The sequence below is a fragment of the Heliconius melpomene genome, chromosome 3, assembly GCF_056956725.1.
Source record: "Heliconius melpomene rosina isolate 202511_hmr_F chromosome 3, ASM5695672v1, whole genome shotgun sequence".
Classification (NCBI taxonomy): Eukaryota; Metazoa; Arthropoda; class Insecta; order Lepidoptera; family Nymphalidae; genus Heliconius; species Heliconius melpomene.
In genome coordinates, this window is record NC_140391.1 from 9,956,613 (window position 1) to 9,973,473 (window position 16,861).

At 36.7% G+C, this 16,861-nt stretch overlaps 1 protein-coding gene across 2 annotated transcripts in view; it reads left to right on the forward strand.

The window, feature by feature from the left end:
- Epg5 (ectopic P-granules autophagy protein 5) overlaps positions 1–16,861 on the forward strand; it is a 35,734-nt gene that overhangs the window by 1,535 nt on the left and 17,338 nt on the right. For both annotated transcript variants that reach the window (XM_085207362.1, XM_085207363.1), the window contains exons 3-22: positions 575–857; positions 1,255–1,472; positions 1,879–2,018; positions 2,700–2,839; positions 3,473–3,678; positions 3,936–4,102; positions 4,453–4,598; positions 5,634–5,766; positions 6,415–6,568; positions 7,164–7,401; positions 7,854–7,981; positions 8,293–8,421; positions 8,589–8,745; positions 9,377–9,565; positions 10,076–10,221; positions 10,410–10,775; positions 11,220–11,313; positions 11,707–11,858; positions 12,207–12,317; positions 12,807–12,951. In XM_085207362.1, the coding sequence (XP_085063488.1) occupies positions 575–857; positions 1,255–1,472; positions 1,879–2,018; positions 2,700–2,839; positions 3,473–3,678; positions 3,936–4,102; positions 4,453–4,598; positions 5,634–5,766; positions 6,415–6,568; positions 7,164–7,401; positions 7,854–7,981; positions 8,293–8,421; positions 8,589–8,745; positions 9,377–9,565; positions 10,076–10,221; positions 10,410–10,775; positions 11,220–11,313; positions 11,707–11,858; positions 12,207–12,317; positions 12,807–12,951 (3,442 nt within the window). The remainder of the gene's footprint in view (positions 1–574; positions 858–1,254; positions 1,473–1,878; positions 2,019–2,699; positions 2,840–3,472; positions 3,679–3,935; positions 4,103–4,452; positions 4,599–5,633; positions 5,767–6,414; positions 6,569–7,163; positions 7,402–7,853; positions 7,982–8,292; positions 8,422–8,588; positions 8,746–9,376; positions 9,566–10,075; positions 10,222–10,409; positions 10,776–11,219; positions 11,314–11,706; positions 11,859–12,206; positions 12,318–12,806; positions 12,952–16,861) is intronic.

A 16,861-nucleotide genomic window follows, 5' to 3' on the forward strand; every position in this document is an offset into this window, starting at 1 on the left:
AAATATTAAAAACAAAAATATATTTCAGAATGATTTTTTCTTTATATTTACATGTCAGTTGTTTTTTAATTTACATCTTTTTAACCAATTTCTGTAAGAAAAGGAGGTTATCAATTCGACTGTATTTTTTTTTTTCCAATAAAAAGTGACATTAGATTCTAGTACTAAATGTCTGGAATGTGAATAGCAAGAAAGTTGACTGTCTACTACATTCCACATTATTGTTTTCTTCCTATCTGTGATTTATTATTATTAGCTTTTGTTATTTTCACCAGACACTACTACAACTTTCTCTCTGTGCATTATGCTATATGTGGGTTTCATCATACTTAAATTTAGTGTTGAAACACTCTGTTCCTCACACACTGCCAATTTTTTTTGACAATGCGTGTTAAATGACGTAACTCAACGTTTTTAACTGGTAAGGAAATGTTTCCTTTCTCCAAGTGGAAATTGAACACACAATAGTCATTTTTACAATCAAATCGTGTGTAGCTGTATTATGATGGCTTTTACTGTAACTAACAAATGATCTTGTCACTGCTTTATTTATAATAAAAAAATATTTTTTTAGGTCTTCATTAAAAGCTGTAGAGCGTGAGCGGAATCGGATAGCAACTGGTTACGTTGTAGAAGAAAAGTCTAGATCCAATCTATGGAAAGTATACAAACGCACAGTTAACGTATCAGAGAAGTGTTCGTGCGGATCTCCAATAACTTTCCGAGCCACTTTTGACGTAGCTAACTTTGATAAAGAGAGGTTGCCGGCTGCGAGAATGCGCTTGGAATCCTTGTTGCGAGAGGTCGAGGAGTCATATTGTCATCATCAGCATATTACTCTACAAACGCATTATGATGTAATTTTTTTATTATAAAGTGTCAATTTTTATTAGCTTTATACTAACATTGTTTAGGGACATTGCATGCACCGCGTAACGGTGGAACTCAATTAAAAAATATCTCAAAAAAAAAACATGCTTTGTCTTGTTACCAGAAGAAACGTGGAATGATAATAATTCTTTACATACTTAAATTGTTTAAATATGTAAATTCTACATTTAGAAAAAAAAATACATTTTACATAATATATATAAATTTGAACATAGCAGGATTTGAATCCGCGCCTCTTGGGAACGGTTCAAGCGCTCTGACCAGCTCAGCCCTATGTACAGAACAGAACTAAATAAACGAATATATTTTTTTTATTTCTATAATAATTTTCTTATTACTTACAATCACTTTTGATGGCGACAGGTCGACGAATTACTCTACGACATCCTACAAACGCACAAAGACAATGTGAAAGAAGCATTATTTCTCATATTCCAAGCTATGAGGCTAAGTGACGGTGCCCCTGAAGCTTATTCCCAAGCTCTGCAACGCTGGGCCTGTATACTCTCCACTTCTCTGTTGGAGGAGGAGAGTGATGATTCACTTAGCTATTTATTGTTCTTCCTTCATAATATATTTAGGTGATTTACGTTATTTTAGTCCTAGCAATTACGATAATTGATAATTGTTGAAGTGGTAAAGTATTTTTTTCTAAATTGCTAGTATATTTGAGGTCATCATGGGCTGCCACAAAAGTGTGACTGTAATCGTAACGATTGTGGGTTCGGGTCCCACTCGAGGCAATCAAATATAATATTTTAATATCCTTGTTCTGGTAACGAGGCAAAGCATGACATTTATTTCCGTCATTCAACACGCAATCGATCCTAAAAAGTTGGCTGAAAGTTGGGAACGAAAGACTCTTAATGAGAACGAAGTATCTTAGTACTATGTTTCCATGTTCCTTCTGCCTAGCCTAGCTCTTAGTCTGTATTGTGTAGGATACAGCGTGAAACTCCAAAAAACAGTAAACAAATTCAATTTCAGGCAAACTCGTTCAGTACAATGGGCCGGCAGCGTTCTCAGTTTACAAGTCAACGATATGAGCTCTGCCGCGAGGTTAATGGGCATATTAGAGGTTATATTGACAAGGCCTGTGTTGGAACCTGCACAGGAATGTATAGAAGGTAAGATTTTGTTAGGATTTTTTTCACGCTGTATCTCGCACACAACAGAGTAGGCAGAGGAAACCTAGTGTTAAGACACCCGATTTCCCATTTTCAGCCGAATTCTGAAGGCAGTGCGTGTTAAGTTGCGGAACTCAACACCGACCTTCTTATTTAAACGCCGCGCTTGTCTCGACACCAGAGCGAAAAATAGAAAATAAATATAAAGATAATAAATATGAATTGAATATATTGTTAAGAAATTTATTTATTAAATATTCTTTTATAATATTAATTGCTTTGGTAGACAGAAATATTTCCAATAAGTTGTTAATATGATATCTTAAACATTATATTAAGCGTGACGGTTGTGGGTTTCCGACGACGATTTCCACTCGACGTTGCTTCAACATCCCACACGTTGTGACTCGGATTGGACGAAAAATTGAGGAGTAGCCTTACAACAAGGTTCCCTATGAATTCCCTCCCTTGAATCTTGTTGGATACAGAGTGAAGTTGAAGAAAACTAATATTACGAATTTTATATTTACTGGCTTTATATATAAACGATTAATGAAAGTCACGTTTTCATTTCGTATTCATATCGGACTGTAGCAGAGTCGGCAGAGGAAATCCCGCGCTTTGTCTTGTCTTGTCCAGAGCGAGGAAATGATAATGTTTCTTAATATATATATATTACAGGTACATGGGAAGAACTAGACGACCATGGCGAGGGTTCCGCAGTGGGTGATGGGAGACTGCGGGAACGTGATCTACTGAACCTACTACAAGCATTGCCTTTACGCAATTTGCTTGCGAAACTCACTTTGTTTATGAGACAGGTAGGTTCTGTGTTTAATCGTTATAATATTGTGTTTGAATTACCATCAGGGAAATGATTATATTTAAATATATATTTTTAATTTTTTGAGGCGCAGTCGTGGCACAGAGGCATAAAATGTGACTGTAAACGCGACTGTTTGTGGGTTCGATCCTCTCTCGAGGAAATTACATATTTATTTAAATTTATATTTCGATTTCTTCGCTCTGGTGTCGAGGCAAAGCGCGGCATTGAGTTCCGCTACTCAACACGCAACACTTCTAGAATTCAGCAGAAAGCGGGAAATGGAGTGTCTTAACACTAGGTTCCCTCTGTCTACCCTGCTGTGTGCGAGAGGCTGTGAAGCTGATTTAATTTAATTATTTTTATATATTTTCAATTCCCCGCCCTAGTAGTCAGAACGTTGCATTGAGTTATGTCGCTCAACACAAAATGCTTTGAATATACGGCTGTGCGTGGGGGACGAAAAGTGTTTTTAACACTTGGTTAAATATTAATATTATTGTCATATTCGGACTCTGGTAAATTAAGCGTGACGGTAAGTTCCGCCACTCCACAAACGCAAATTGAGCGGTTCGTGGTTCATTTAAAAATAGGCACCAATCCTGCTATGCGGAAACCTATTGTTTTACAGGATGTAACTGAAGAAAGTGATATGTACTGGGGAGACCGATCCGGTGGACATGGCGTGCTAAAATGCACATGTGGCGTGCGCACCTTATTACATGTCATGCAAAGTGCATGCACCGCACATGCGAATTACGCTAAGTTGCACAAACATGTGCATATGGTGGCCATGGCCGCGTTGAATGCGCTCGCTGCGTTGCATATGCAATCTAGGTAAGCATGCATGCATGGATTTAAAATATACTGAGATATTTAAATAGGTTTTAGATGTGGAGAGACAGTTATTGTTGTGTTGTAAAAAACCAAAAATCCTGACAGCATATAACACACAAAAGCCTATTTTTTTTTCAATTTCTATTACTCTTAACAATTGAGCAATTATACTATTGAAATAAATAAATTTAATTGATAATAAAAGTTCTCTAGCTTAGCACCTCTCACTTAACAGTAAAAAAACAACATGATTTCAGAGTGTCATATACAGCGGAATTGGAAGAGAAAATTAAAGTTGAACTAGAAGCGTGTTTCGCCGCAGGATTCACTTTGCTCCACGAAGAGGCGTTTAAAGTACCAGCCACTTTATTGGAACCAAAAGTTGTTATGGCTCTTTGTCAAACGCTCATTCCGAGGTTGCATGGTGAAGATTTTATATATTTTTTAAAATAGTAAATTTATTTTATTTCATGATCCCGTAGGCGTAGATTTGAAATCAATTGATTAATTATAAAATATAACTTAGAGTTTTCAAAATTTTTAGCTTTATTTCACGAAATGAATCATTTTCATTTTCTCACTCTGGTAAGAAGACAAGAGAAGAAAACTCTAGTAAGAAGAAGAGAATTCGTTATCGGATGAAATGAAAAGGATTCATTCCTATATCTTAAAACTAAGGTCCCTATAGATATAAGCTATACCCTTACGGGATACAGAGTGAAGCTTAAAAAATGTTTTCTTCACTTTTATTTTTTCACGTATTTTCCTTTCCAGAAACTGAACCTCTAACAATTGAAGAACTAGGTCTGGTCGTCCAACCACAAACATGCAGTGTTCGAGCTCGTCTCATATGTACTGTAGCTTTACAACGTGAAAACGATCAGGATTTAGCTAGAACTGTGTTGGAGTTTATGTTTCAAGTAGGTATATTATTTGATTTATTTCCCCAAAAAAAACAAAATATTAGCAGTGTGTGTGTGTGATAAGGTAGAATATAGAAGGGTATGCAGAGAGGATCTAGTGTTTGTTGTTAATACAGCATGACCTTAAAGTAACGACCCTAAATATATTTAGGGTCGTTACTTTAAGGTCATGCTGTATTAACAACAAACACTAGATTAGAACTAGAAACCAAAAATTCGTTAAATCTAGGAAATGGTTATAACCATTTCCTAGATTTAACGAATTTTTGGAAATTTCCTTAATTGCCCGTAAGACCTAATCTATATATATAAAAGATGTTCCCACTGACAAGTAAGACGCACGCACAGTCTAACCGCCGATGATAGAAATGTGAAATTTGGACAGATGTTTATTTTCATAACGTGGATACCCCCCAAGAAGGGATTTAGAAAAATTGTAACCCCGAAGGGATGAAATAGATGTTGAAACTTTGTATGGAAAATTCTTAGAATTGGCACCGATTTTTATAAAATTTGAAATTCAGATTTAAAAATATTTCATTGAACACGTCTTTCACGGTTTATTAAAATTTACCTCGTAAACTCAAAATTATTTCATAAATATATTTAATATATATTCGTATATTTTAAGCGGACGAAGCCCCCTGAGTCTACTATTACAAAATATACCTTTACATTACGAATACATTTGTTCAAAACTTTTTATAACGAATTTTCAATCATTGCAAAATATAAAAAAAAGTATTATTAACCTTTTATATAACAAATCCTATCAATTCACTACATTCACTTTCATATTAAATTCATGTCTCGAAAGGTGCAGACTTGTTAAATCTTCTTCGTAAGACAGTTATTATTGTTTAGCGTTCAGTAATGTAAACACTGCTGTTTAACACTGTTGTTTTAAAGTTTGCAATCGCTGAAAAACGAAAAAGCTGAGATCAATATTTTTTTTAAACTTGTGAAAATGAATCGTAGGCTATCCTAACCTCTGTATAACGAACCACATATAATTATTGTAAACATATGCAGACGGGCATGCGTCGCACAACATGGTGTGCCCTGGGCTGCGTGGAAGTGGTGCACGAGTTAATGCCGTTGCTTCTGGCAGCTCATCCAAGATTACATACATTTGCCTTTCATTTGCTGGCTGAGATTTATCAATGTGAGTATTATTTACAGTATGCATTATAATTTAGAAGAATTAGGAGCTACTGTCAGTGTATTTTTAAAACTTATTTCAAAAGTGTTATTAGTAGGACCACTTTAAATTTGAATAGGGGAAAAGATAAGTTTGGCAGTGGTGCCTCCACATGTTAACATGGCTCGTAAAAATATTTTTTTAACATCTTCTATTGTACATCCTTAATGTATTACATTTTATGCAATAACGAATTCCTTTTTAAGCCTACAAATCGACTTTTTATTAGTGTAGGTAACACTTGAGTTGTCTATGGCCACCTGTACAAATCCATAGAATGCTAAGGATCTTCTTTTTTTTTAAATTATATCTTATTTGAACTCAAAAAAACGTCAAATCCCACATTTCTGAAAGAAAAATAACATACATGTTAAGTTCTTACTTTCTACAGCCAGTCTATTTGGGTGTATGTGGTATGTTTGTCATACAATTTAAATTGAAGAATGGTTTGTTTTATATTGACGTAATTAAATTGCTTAATATTTCCTCCTTTTAAAAGTAAAGACAGTCAACCCACTTAATACAAATTATGGGATATTTCCAGAGATTTTCTAGACATTACAACTTAGCAAAAGTTATCTGAACTTATACATATATTTGTCATACATTTAGCGGAGAACATAGAGCCCCCGTTGTTAGTGCCGCTCTCGCGGGGATGCTGGCGGCCGTCGGCGGCGGAGGTGCGCGTGGTACTCACGGACTGGGCCGTCAAATGCTTCCCGCTCGTACAGCACTTGCTGTTGCACCTGGACTACACTCCGCACATGTACGTGCTAATACCTTTACTATATGTGCCAATTAAATGATAAAATATGTAACTGTGGAGAGAATTTTAATTTTTCATCTAGTATGTGATGCCGTCATGTCGCAGTGACACAACGTCTGATTATAAACGCAATGGAACCTAATGTGTTGTGTATATATTGTAAATTTGTGTTTGTTTTGTTTTAGGTGAAGGCTGTACTTACACAGGATCTCTTTTTTTTACATGTATTCTATAATTGTGTATATTTATCTTTTTTATTACCGGTCAATGTCCTTCGTATGTTTTCCATACAACGTGACATTGGCGAAATGAATCGTGCTCAACTGGCACGCTCGAAACGCCATATATCGAGAAATCAGTCAATCAATAAACGCAATGGTTGTCACTTCGATCTCCACACTATATTTGTATTTATTTAATTTTATACTAATAAACGAAGCCCGATGTAGAGTTCTGCCAATCAACACGCTTTTGCCAAATTAGACAAAATAAGGAGACCGGAAAATCTCTAAGCTAGGCTATTCTGCTTACCCATCTATGCAAACACTCGAGGCTACTATTTTAAATACTACTACTTGACTTATCTTTATTACAGCGGATTATCCCTAGAAACGCAGCTGATGATCGGTCACTGGGTGTGCGAGTGGGCGTCGCCGCGCGGCGAGACGCCCGAGTGGGCGTGGCAGGTGCTACGCCTTCTCTGCGTGCACCGCTCTCAATGGTGGCCCGAGCCCGACGCGCCGCCTCCCGACACGCCTCACGACCCGCCCCGCAATTTGCTCTATACGGCCTTTGCGTTGCTAGCGAGCGATTGGGGACATTCCTTGCCTTTGGTAAGTTCGTGAAGTATAGGAAAAATACAATAAAACACAGCAGGTGTATTTGATTCTTTGCCTCCTCAACGTGCTTCGCTCCCACTGGCAGACTATAATCAATGTGTGTTTTGTTCTCCGTTTTCTCAACGTGCATCGCTCTTAGTCGCGTGTCGTACCCGACGCCTCGCCACTAGCTACGTCCCACTAGTGACCCGCCTCGCAACCTGCTATATACAGCCTACATATTGTCAGCTAGTGACATGCGACATTGATTGTTTTTTTTGTTATAAGCAAATCAGGTGTGTTTAGTTGTCAACCTGCATTAACATGTATCGTCCCTACTGGTAGACTGTAACCGACGCTCCGCCAGTATATATTTATGAACTATAAAGATATACAAGTAACTGGTATTGACCACTTACTTGTACAATGATATATTTTTTTAATTACATATTATTTATGACGTATAGATCTGCGGCCCCGGCGTCGACGCGTTGCTGCAAGTGGCGCTGTCGCGGCCGGCAGATGCCGCGCACTGCGCCGCACTGCTCATGCGCGTCATGGCGCACTCGCCTGAGTCCGTGTCCCTCACGCCCAAGTCAGTATGCGTATCCGTACCTACACGTCTAATACTATTTGTACTAGTCTATGTATATAATGAGCAAGTGTATGAAGAATGGGTTTATAAACGCATAATGTATTTGTCTGTGTTGTTAAAATAACAACTAAAGTAATTTATCAAGTGGTAATGTATTGGAATTTAGTAATTGTTTATAAGGAAAAAACATATATTTATATACCACTACCAACTGAGTTTCTTTTATATTTATTTAGTTCTTCCTTATAGAAATAAAAGTATACCATAAGTTATACATTATTTATTAATGTATCGTTATTTTCTCTCAACAGATTCAAAGAAGTATTCACAGTGATACTAAATTCCGGTCCGAGTTTAGTTCAACGGGCGTTGGGACGTCGAGGTTCCACTGGCCAGGAGCTATTACATCGCCTGCTTATATTGCAGATGATGGATAATAAGTATGTTTTTTTGGGTACTTCAACACCATGCATATCGATCGTGTAGTTGTGTGTCTGTCTTCTTTTAGTTGCTGTATTAAAATGATCAAAATATTTAAAAAATATTATTTGTTTTAAATATCCAGAAATTCACAAAATTAATATCTATGTAACTAATTTGTAAACAGTATACCAGGCCAGCAACGTAGCGCGCTACTGTCAGCGTGGCTGCACGCCCTGTGGCAGCCGGCGCTGATCGCTGCGAGCCGCGCGGTGCTCGACGCAGGATTGCGCGCCGCTCGGGACTGGCGCACGCTGGATGGGCACGCGCATCTGATATTGCAGGTGGGGTTAAATTTTATTCTAAATTGCGTTATAGCATGAAAACAAGTGTAAAAAAATTATAGTAAAAAAACATAATACTACAGGGTTTTTCCCCGACTGCTATTCCTTAGGGTTATGTTTTTCGCGCGTATCTTGTATGTGTGTATGTATGTATGTATATAATATTCTTTATTATCTCCGGAACCGCTGAACGGATTTACATAATTGACGTATCGTTAGTTTCGTTTTAGCAGCAGAAGTGTTCTTAGATAGGTGACGTTAATAATAATAGTAATCATGGCGGCTATGGAACGCCATTGGACTTAGTAAAAAATATTTGATTTCGTATACCACAATATGGGTATCAAATTCAAGAGCTCAATATGAGATATCATGATTATCATTACCATAATGAAATATACAACAAAAATAAAAATCAAAAAATATTTAAAAAAACAAGAACCCGACTGCCGAAACAAGCCGACAAACAATAGTTTATTAGGATTAACAGTCGGGACCTTTAAGTAATTCTTAAATCAATAAAATCTTTACCAGGAATATTAATATAGAACGTTAATAATTCAGTAGCTTCGCTTAGCTTTAAATATCTTAAATACTTAAAAAATAACAATGAGTAATAAATTTTCAACAGGAGGAAAGCGCCTCGGATTATATACTAGACGCAATAAAACACGCGTCCATCGCGCCGCTGCTCTGCGAGAGTGTGTTGCGTGCGGCGCACGCGGTGGAGCTACACTCTCGCGAGCACCCGCGCTTGCTGGCCGAACTGTATCGACAGCGGCGGCAGAGGATGAGAATTCATGTGGATAATGCTTTGAAGGTTAGTATATTATATTGTTACGGGATAGTTGCTTATGATTATTTTTCTTTAGTTTTATACTTTATCTAACATATAGCAGGATAAGTATAGGGTACCTTGTATTTAGATACTCCATTCCCCACACACCGCTCAATTTTCGAGATGTTTTCGAAAATGCGTGTTGAGTACTTAACGTAATGCTTGTCTGCCAGAATGGGGAAATGATAGCAATCTATATGTAGTCAATACATCGAGTAGAGATGGAACCCACACTCCACAGTCAGATGCTATCTCACATTGTTGCCATGACAACCACGTAAAAGTCATTATAGATTTTTTATTATTTCCTAAATGTTAACAATTTTATATTTACTAATAACGTTTTGTAATCACTACTACATTAATGTTTCCCACTTAGGAAAATGAAAATGATATTTTCATTTTGGTAACTACTAGCTGCTATATGCGAGGTATAGCGGAATGAAACAAAATAATAAAAATTAAAATCCTTTTTTTTAAATACTTTTCCAGCAAATCGGCTCACCCCTCTGCGACGATGAACTTGTGATCCACCGTTGCGCAACCGCGTTGTTGGCAGTGAACATGCAGCACCCCGCTCACGTGTTGCTATGGCGACTCCTCATGCATGTATACTTGCAACGGCCTGCGCCTGAACAGTATGTATAATTTTTATAAAATATTATTTTTCATACCAGGATCTCGATAATTGATTTGGGCTTGGTGTGCATAATCCAATACCTATTTTATTCATTTTTTTATGACGCACTAATTGTACGGAACCCTCGGTGGGTGACCCGGCTCGCGCTTTTCTGGTTTTATTTATGATATTTATATTAAATTACAGATCAGAAATACCACCACCAATAGGTCCTCTATTCTTCAGTGGCATAGTCAAATCTCGAGTTTTAGCCCAACTCAAGAAACGACTTCAAGACACCGCAGTATTCCACCACACACAAGTCCAAGTACTTAAGTCAACTGACAGCAGTGTAGTCAGTACGCCGACATCTAGTGTTGTGAAAGACACCACTAGCTCAGATAACGACGAATTATTCCCAACACTAGCGATAATCGATTTGACCGGAGTAACGAATAGCCAATCGGAATGTTCGATGTCTGATGACAGCAAGGGAGTAGATACGAGTGTGAAAGAAACGAGCGGTGATCGAGATATGCATAATTTGTTGAATTATCACATTGGAGCTGAAAAGTAAGTGGTGGGTTTTTAGTAAAGTTGGTTTTGGTTATATGTATTATTATATATAGATAATGACATCTGTGAAGATGCGCAAACTCTTTTACAGTATTTACCTAGTGTATAGTTTTGTCAAAATCAGCTTCACACTGTATCCCACACACAGCGGAGTAGGCAGAAGGACCCTAGTGTTGAAACACTCAGTTTTCCGTCGAATTTTTCGTGGCATTTTGTGTTGAGTGGCGGAACTCAACGGTGGACTGCGGAACTCAACCGCGGCGGTGGCTTGGTGGCAGAGTAATGCCGCTATCTATAGTAGTTATGATAAATTAGTTGTTATTTAAACTTAGATTTCATATGTACATAAAGCTAGGGTTAAAATTATATTATTAAGCATATCATCATTTAATACCATATTTTTTTAATTTTAATATTCGATATTCAATATTTGTGTTTCAGATTGATTCGTGAATATTTACAATGGCTAGAAGCGGGAGAAAATGTTAACGTCCATTCTTATCACGCCGACATAAACCACTATCTCACTGAGCAGGTTAAGTATATGAGAGAGAGAGTCATTTTCATTTAAAACTATTATTTATCAGAAGTTGTTTTCAAATGGTATTAATAATGGTAAAAATTACGCTAATAAGGTAACAGATAGTAGAGTTTACCGAATCGTTAATGAAGATCTACAAAGAATGGCAGGCTGGCGATGATGTCACGGTTAGAATGAACATGCGTGGGCACGTTGAGAGAATGAGTAATGAAAGAATGATATTAAAGATTTATGAAATTAAAATAATAAGAAAGACAGGGATGGATCTCAGTGGACCTTCGAGAACACCTTACGTAAAAACCACGACTGGAGGACTGCATAAAGATATTAATGATTGTAGAAAAAGAAAAAGAACTACCATACTAAAATGACACTTGTCTTTGACAGGCTCTAGACGCGGCATGGCGAGCGTCGCTAGGCACCCTCTCGTGCAGCAGCAGGGAGCATGCGGCGCCACACGGCATACTGCTGTCACCCGTCACGCATGCGCATCGCGCGCTGGCCGCGCTCGCGGCGGTTGGGGACGGAGTCACCAAACGGTACTTACCGCCCATTACACATCAATCCCGGCTTTTGTTGTCAGGGTGTATATATGCCTATAATATTATATAGTGATCATTGGAATATTTATTTAAATTTATATTTTCATTTCTTCGCTCTGGTGTCGCGGCAAAGCGCGGCGTTGCGTTCTGCCATTCAATACGCAATGCCTCCAGAATTCAGCGGAAAGTGGGGAACGGAGTATCTTGACACTAGGTTCCCTCTGCCTACCCTGCTATGTTGAGATACAGCGTGAAGCCGATTTAATTCAAAATTAACAATTCTTTTTTTATTAAATGCGAAACATAATTCGTATAATATCTCGTATGATACTTATTTCCCCCCAGGTACAGAATCCCAGCGCTCCCGCAACCTCTTGACGATGTATACTTCACGGATTCCTATTTGCTGTATCAGACGGTGGACAAATATCTTAATGAATTGAAACAGTTGTCTGAGTAAGTTTTTTTTTTAAATGTATAAAAATTGAATAAGTGTTTAAATCTCTCTGAGCGCCCCTTGTAAGCCTAGATGGCTGTGACCACTATGCAATACGTTCTTATTAAGCTACATCGAAATTCTTATGCTTATTTATGTTTTTAAGGGTTTATAAAAATATATATTATTCTTTCCTGAGTGTGTTTCTTCCAAACTTAACTTTAAAAAAGTTAAAGATGTCTGAATGTTTTTTGTTTTTGTCTGCAAAATGGTTTTTGATGTCAGTCATATCTAATGCAGAGTGACTTCCATTACATATAGTTAGGTACATTTTTGCAAAACAAGATTTAATACTTATTAAAAGCCCAATTGCAGAAATTATTTATTAAATAACATCAACATGTAATATAGAAAATCTAAAACAACAATTATTTAAATTCGACTATGGATAGGGAACGCAGTATCTTAACGCTAGGTTCCCAAAGCTAAAAAAATGATTTCATTGACAGACAATGGGAATCAGACATATCCCGTGCAACACAGCTAGATGTGCAGTTGTGGGAGTACGTGAGGTCACTTCGCGTTAGTCGGCCCTTGCCGCCCGTACGTAAGGCGTGTGCTAAAGGATGTCCGCCTTGTACTGTGAGGATACCGGTTAGTTTCTATGTTTTTTGCTTTACTATCATTTCTACTCTCGGGAGGGACTCGTAACATGGCAAAGCGCAGTTGTTCTTACTCTTCTGACTCTTTTTACTGTTTTTATTGTTTATTTCTAAGATCCTCAACCAGTCGTTATTGTATTTTAGAACAATTACATAACATATGATTTATTTATTTATTTATAAGGCCCACCAACAATTGATACAATTATTACATGCCATTAAAGAAAAAACAAAGTAAATTATTTCTAATTGCTCAATTATTTACAGGTAAGCTCCACATGCAAAAATAAATTCAACGATAACAACAAACAACAACTTAAAAATAAACACAATACAAAAAAATAAATAATAAATTACACACAACTTATACATTATTAAGATAAAAAACAGATTCATATATGCATTAATAAACTATTCACTTATTCTATTTTGTTATACAAGTACGAAAAAAAAACAATTAATAATATTAATAATTTAAGGTAAAAGACACTTAATAATAAATAAGTATAAGTTTCATTAAGTATTTTATTGTCAACACAAGTGTATAAGATTTTTAATTTATTTTTAATAATAGGAAGAGAATCCGCAAAAATGTCAATGTCTTTTGGGAGACCATTTGCCAGCTTACATATTCTCGAAATAGGCGAATTCGCACCCAGTACAGTTTTTCTGAGGGGGGGCACAAAAGACAAAATTTGATTTCGAGGATATCTCGCTGGAACTTTAAAATTAAGCAAGCCTACTAATTCAGCGCTGTCAATCGATCCATGTAAGATCTTGTGAAGAAAACTTATGTCTAGCATTTTCCCACGATTGCTAAGAGATAATATCTGGAAATGGTTAAGTCTTTCTTCGTAAGACCCAAGCCGGTGGGCAATATTCGCACTATAGGATAAATGCCAAAGAAACCTTTTTTGTACTCTTTCGAGTCGTAGCAAGTGCGTCGAAAAATGTGGTCTCCAAACAATGCTACAATACTCCAGAATGCTACGGACTAGTGCATAGTATAGCAAAATTTTTGTTTTAGAGTCTTTGAAACTACTAGTATTACGAGTGATAAATCCGAGTAGCTGGGAAGATCTTTTCACCACCGAGTCAATATGAGAGGTAAAGCTTAATTTGGAATCAATGATTATCCCAAGATCCTTTTGTTCTTCCACTTCAGTTAGTGTATACCGTTCTATGGCATAAGATGACTTTATAAGGTTATGTTTCCTAGTAAATTTAATGTGTGAACACTTTGTGCTGTTTAGATGGATGTGATTGGTTTTGCACCATTCTAGAACTCTATTTAAGTCGTCCTGCAGTAGAGATACATCTTCATAGGTATTAATTTCACGCGAGAACTTTATGTCATCTGCATAAATGAATGGTGTAGAATTTAAAAAACAATTTGATATGTCATTTAGGACGATATTGAATAGAATTGGGCCCAGATGTGAGCCCTGTGGCACTCCAGATGCAATATTGACATCGTTAGACTTGAAACCTTTCACAACTACAGCAAAGGATCTATTCGTAAGGTATGACTTGAACCAACGTATTAGAGGACCAGAAACACCATAAGCGGAGAGCTTACTTATAAGGATTGAGTGAGATACCGTATCAAAAGCTTTCCTAAAATCCGTGTATATAGCATCTGTCTGTTTATTTTTGTCAATATTACGAGAAAGCATTTCAATAAAGCTAGTTAAATTAGTTGTAGTACCTCTCGACTTGATAAAACCATGTTGCATTTCCATTAAGTATTTATGAAAATAACGCTGTACATACGGACACAACAACGCTTCAAACACCTTAGCCAGGGTAGAGAGTATAGATATAGGTCTATAATTAGTAACTTGCGATTTGTCACCATTTTTGTGCACAGGAACAACTCTAGCGGTTTTCCACAAGTCAGGAAATAAGAGAAGTGTTATATATTTCCACAAGGGGTGAAGCTAAACTGTGGGCACATTTTTTGATAAAATACGGTGGTATACCGTCAGGTCCAGCTCCTTTGGTTGCGTCTAGACCCCTTAATTTTTTAAGAACTTCTTCTTTCTCGAATGCCAAACATGTGAATGAGTCACTATTCAATCTGTGACCTAGTGTTTTTAATTCTGTTGAATCTTGACTGGATTCATCTGAACAATAAACTGAAGAGAAAAAGGAGGCAAAGAGTTCACAGATTCTGCTTCCATCCGAGGAACTGGTTGATCCATATGAAAGTGTAGATGGGTAGGAATCTCGGTGACCACGTTTATTTTTTATATGAGACCAAAAAAATTTAGGGTTACTTTTAATTGAGCTCTCTAACTTTTGAATGTAAGTATTGTAACAAAACTTGGCATGATCTTCACATCTTTTTTTAATTAACAGAAATTCTAATTCATCTCGGGGATTATTATAAATTTTATATTTTATTCGTATTTTATTCTTTTCTCTGATCATTTTGATTAAGCTCTGACTAAACCAATGAGGGTAGTTACGAGATTTGGGAACATAATATGGAACAAATTGACATATAGCTTTCATTAGTATTTCATTAAACTTAGAAACCATACCATCCACGTCTTCACAGCTCCCAAAAACGTTTCTCCAGGAAACTAATTGAAGATAGGAATTTATAGCCTCATAATCAGCTTTAAAGAAATTGCGTCTCTGAGAATGAGCATGAGGTTGCATTGCCCCTCCACCGGGTAAAGTAAATTCAATAAAGATTGGAGGATGGTATACATCAACCTTACTCAAAATATCTAATGCTGGTCTGACATTGCATTCCGAAAAGCTAGTGAGGACAAGATCTAGTATTTTTCCACTACTATTTGAGACCAAGTTACATTGTTTAAGATTATTTGCTGATATAAAATCAAGGAGGTTTTGGACAAGAACTGAGGTATAGGATAAAGTAGATTTTGAGTTCCAGTCAATGCAACCCAAGTTAAAATCGCCAACAATACATGTTTCATTTTCTGTGGTTGCTAATGAAATATTAAACTTGTCCGTAAACGAATCCAAAAGAATTCGGCTAGTTGGTGGAGGAAAATAAACAGCGCAAATTTGAAACTTAATAGAAGGTCTTAACGGAAGATCTATCAAAACCCATAAATCCTCTGCATCTGTTTCAAGGTGAAGAAGTCTTTTGGAACTGAATTTCTTTTTAACGGCAATTAGTACACCACCGCCATCCCTTTTATTGCTAGCGGAAGAGCAATGACACCTATCTCTTCTGTAAACAGTATAGTTATCATTCATAAACTCACTAGATAGTACAGTGCTGTTAAGCCAAGTTTCCGTGAGAACTATAATATCAAAATCGCTACAACATAATTTATGGTAAAATTCATTAGTTTTCGTACGCAAACCCCTAACATTCTGATAATAAATATTTAGGAGTTTGAATTTGAAGCTAAAATATCTTGAAATCATGCAATAACTTATAATTATATTTTATCTAAGCACTTAAAGTCATTAATTATAATAAAATGAGATTGCTCATTTTTGCGAACAAAGATTCGACCATTGCGCACCCACACAAACGAATAGCCTTTTTCCTTTGCCCTTACCCGAGCAGCTGCATGCAGTTTTTTGTTACGTGGGGAAAGGTGTTCCATTACAAATACAGGCCTCCTCTCGCCACTGCATCCCATTACAGTCGTGTTTAATTTATCCTCCTTCTTTTTCAATTTATTAAATTTTATACTGGCCGCAAGAAATTTGTCGCGAGTTTTAACAGAATCAAACTGCACTACAATAGACCTTGGGCGACTCGAGTCTCGATTAGTTTTTGCTATTCTCGTACAATTATAAATATTGCTCTCAGTAATATCAGCACCGATTGCAGTATTTAATTTATCTATAAGATTATATAAATTCTCGTTTTTATTCTCAGGTACACACTGAATTTCAACATTGGTAGC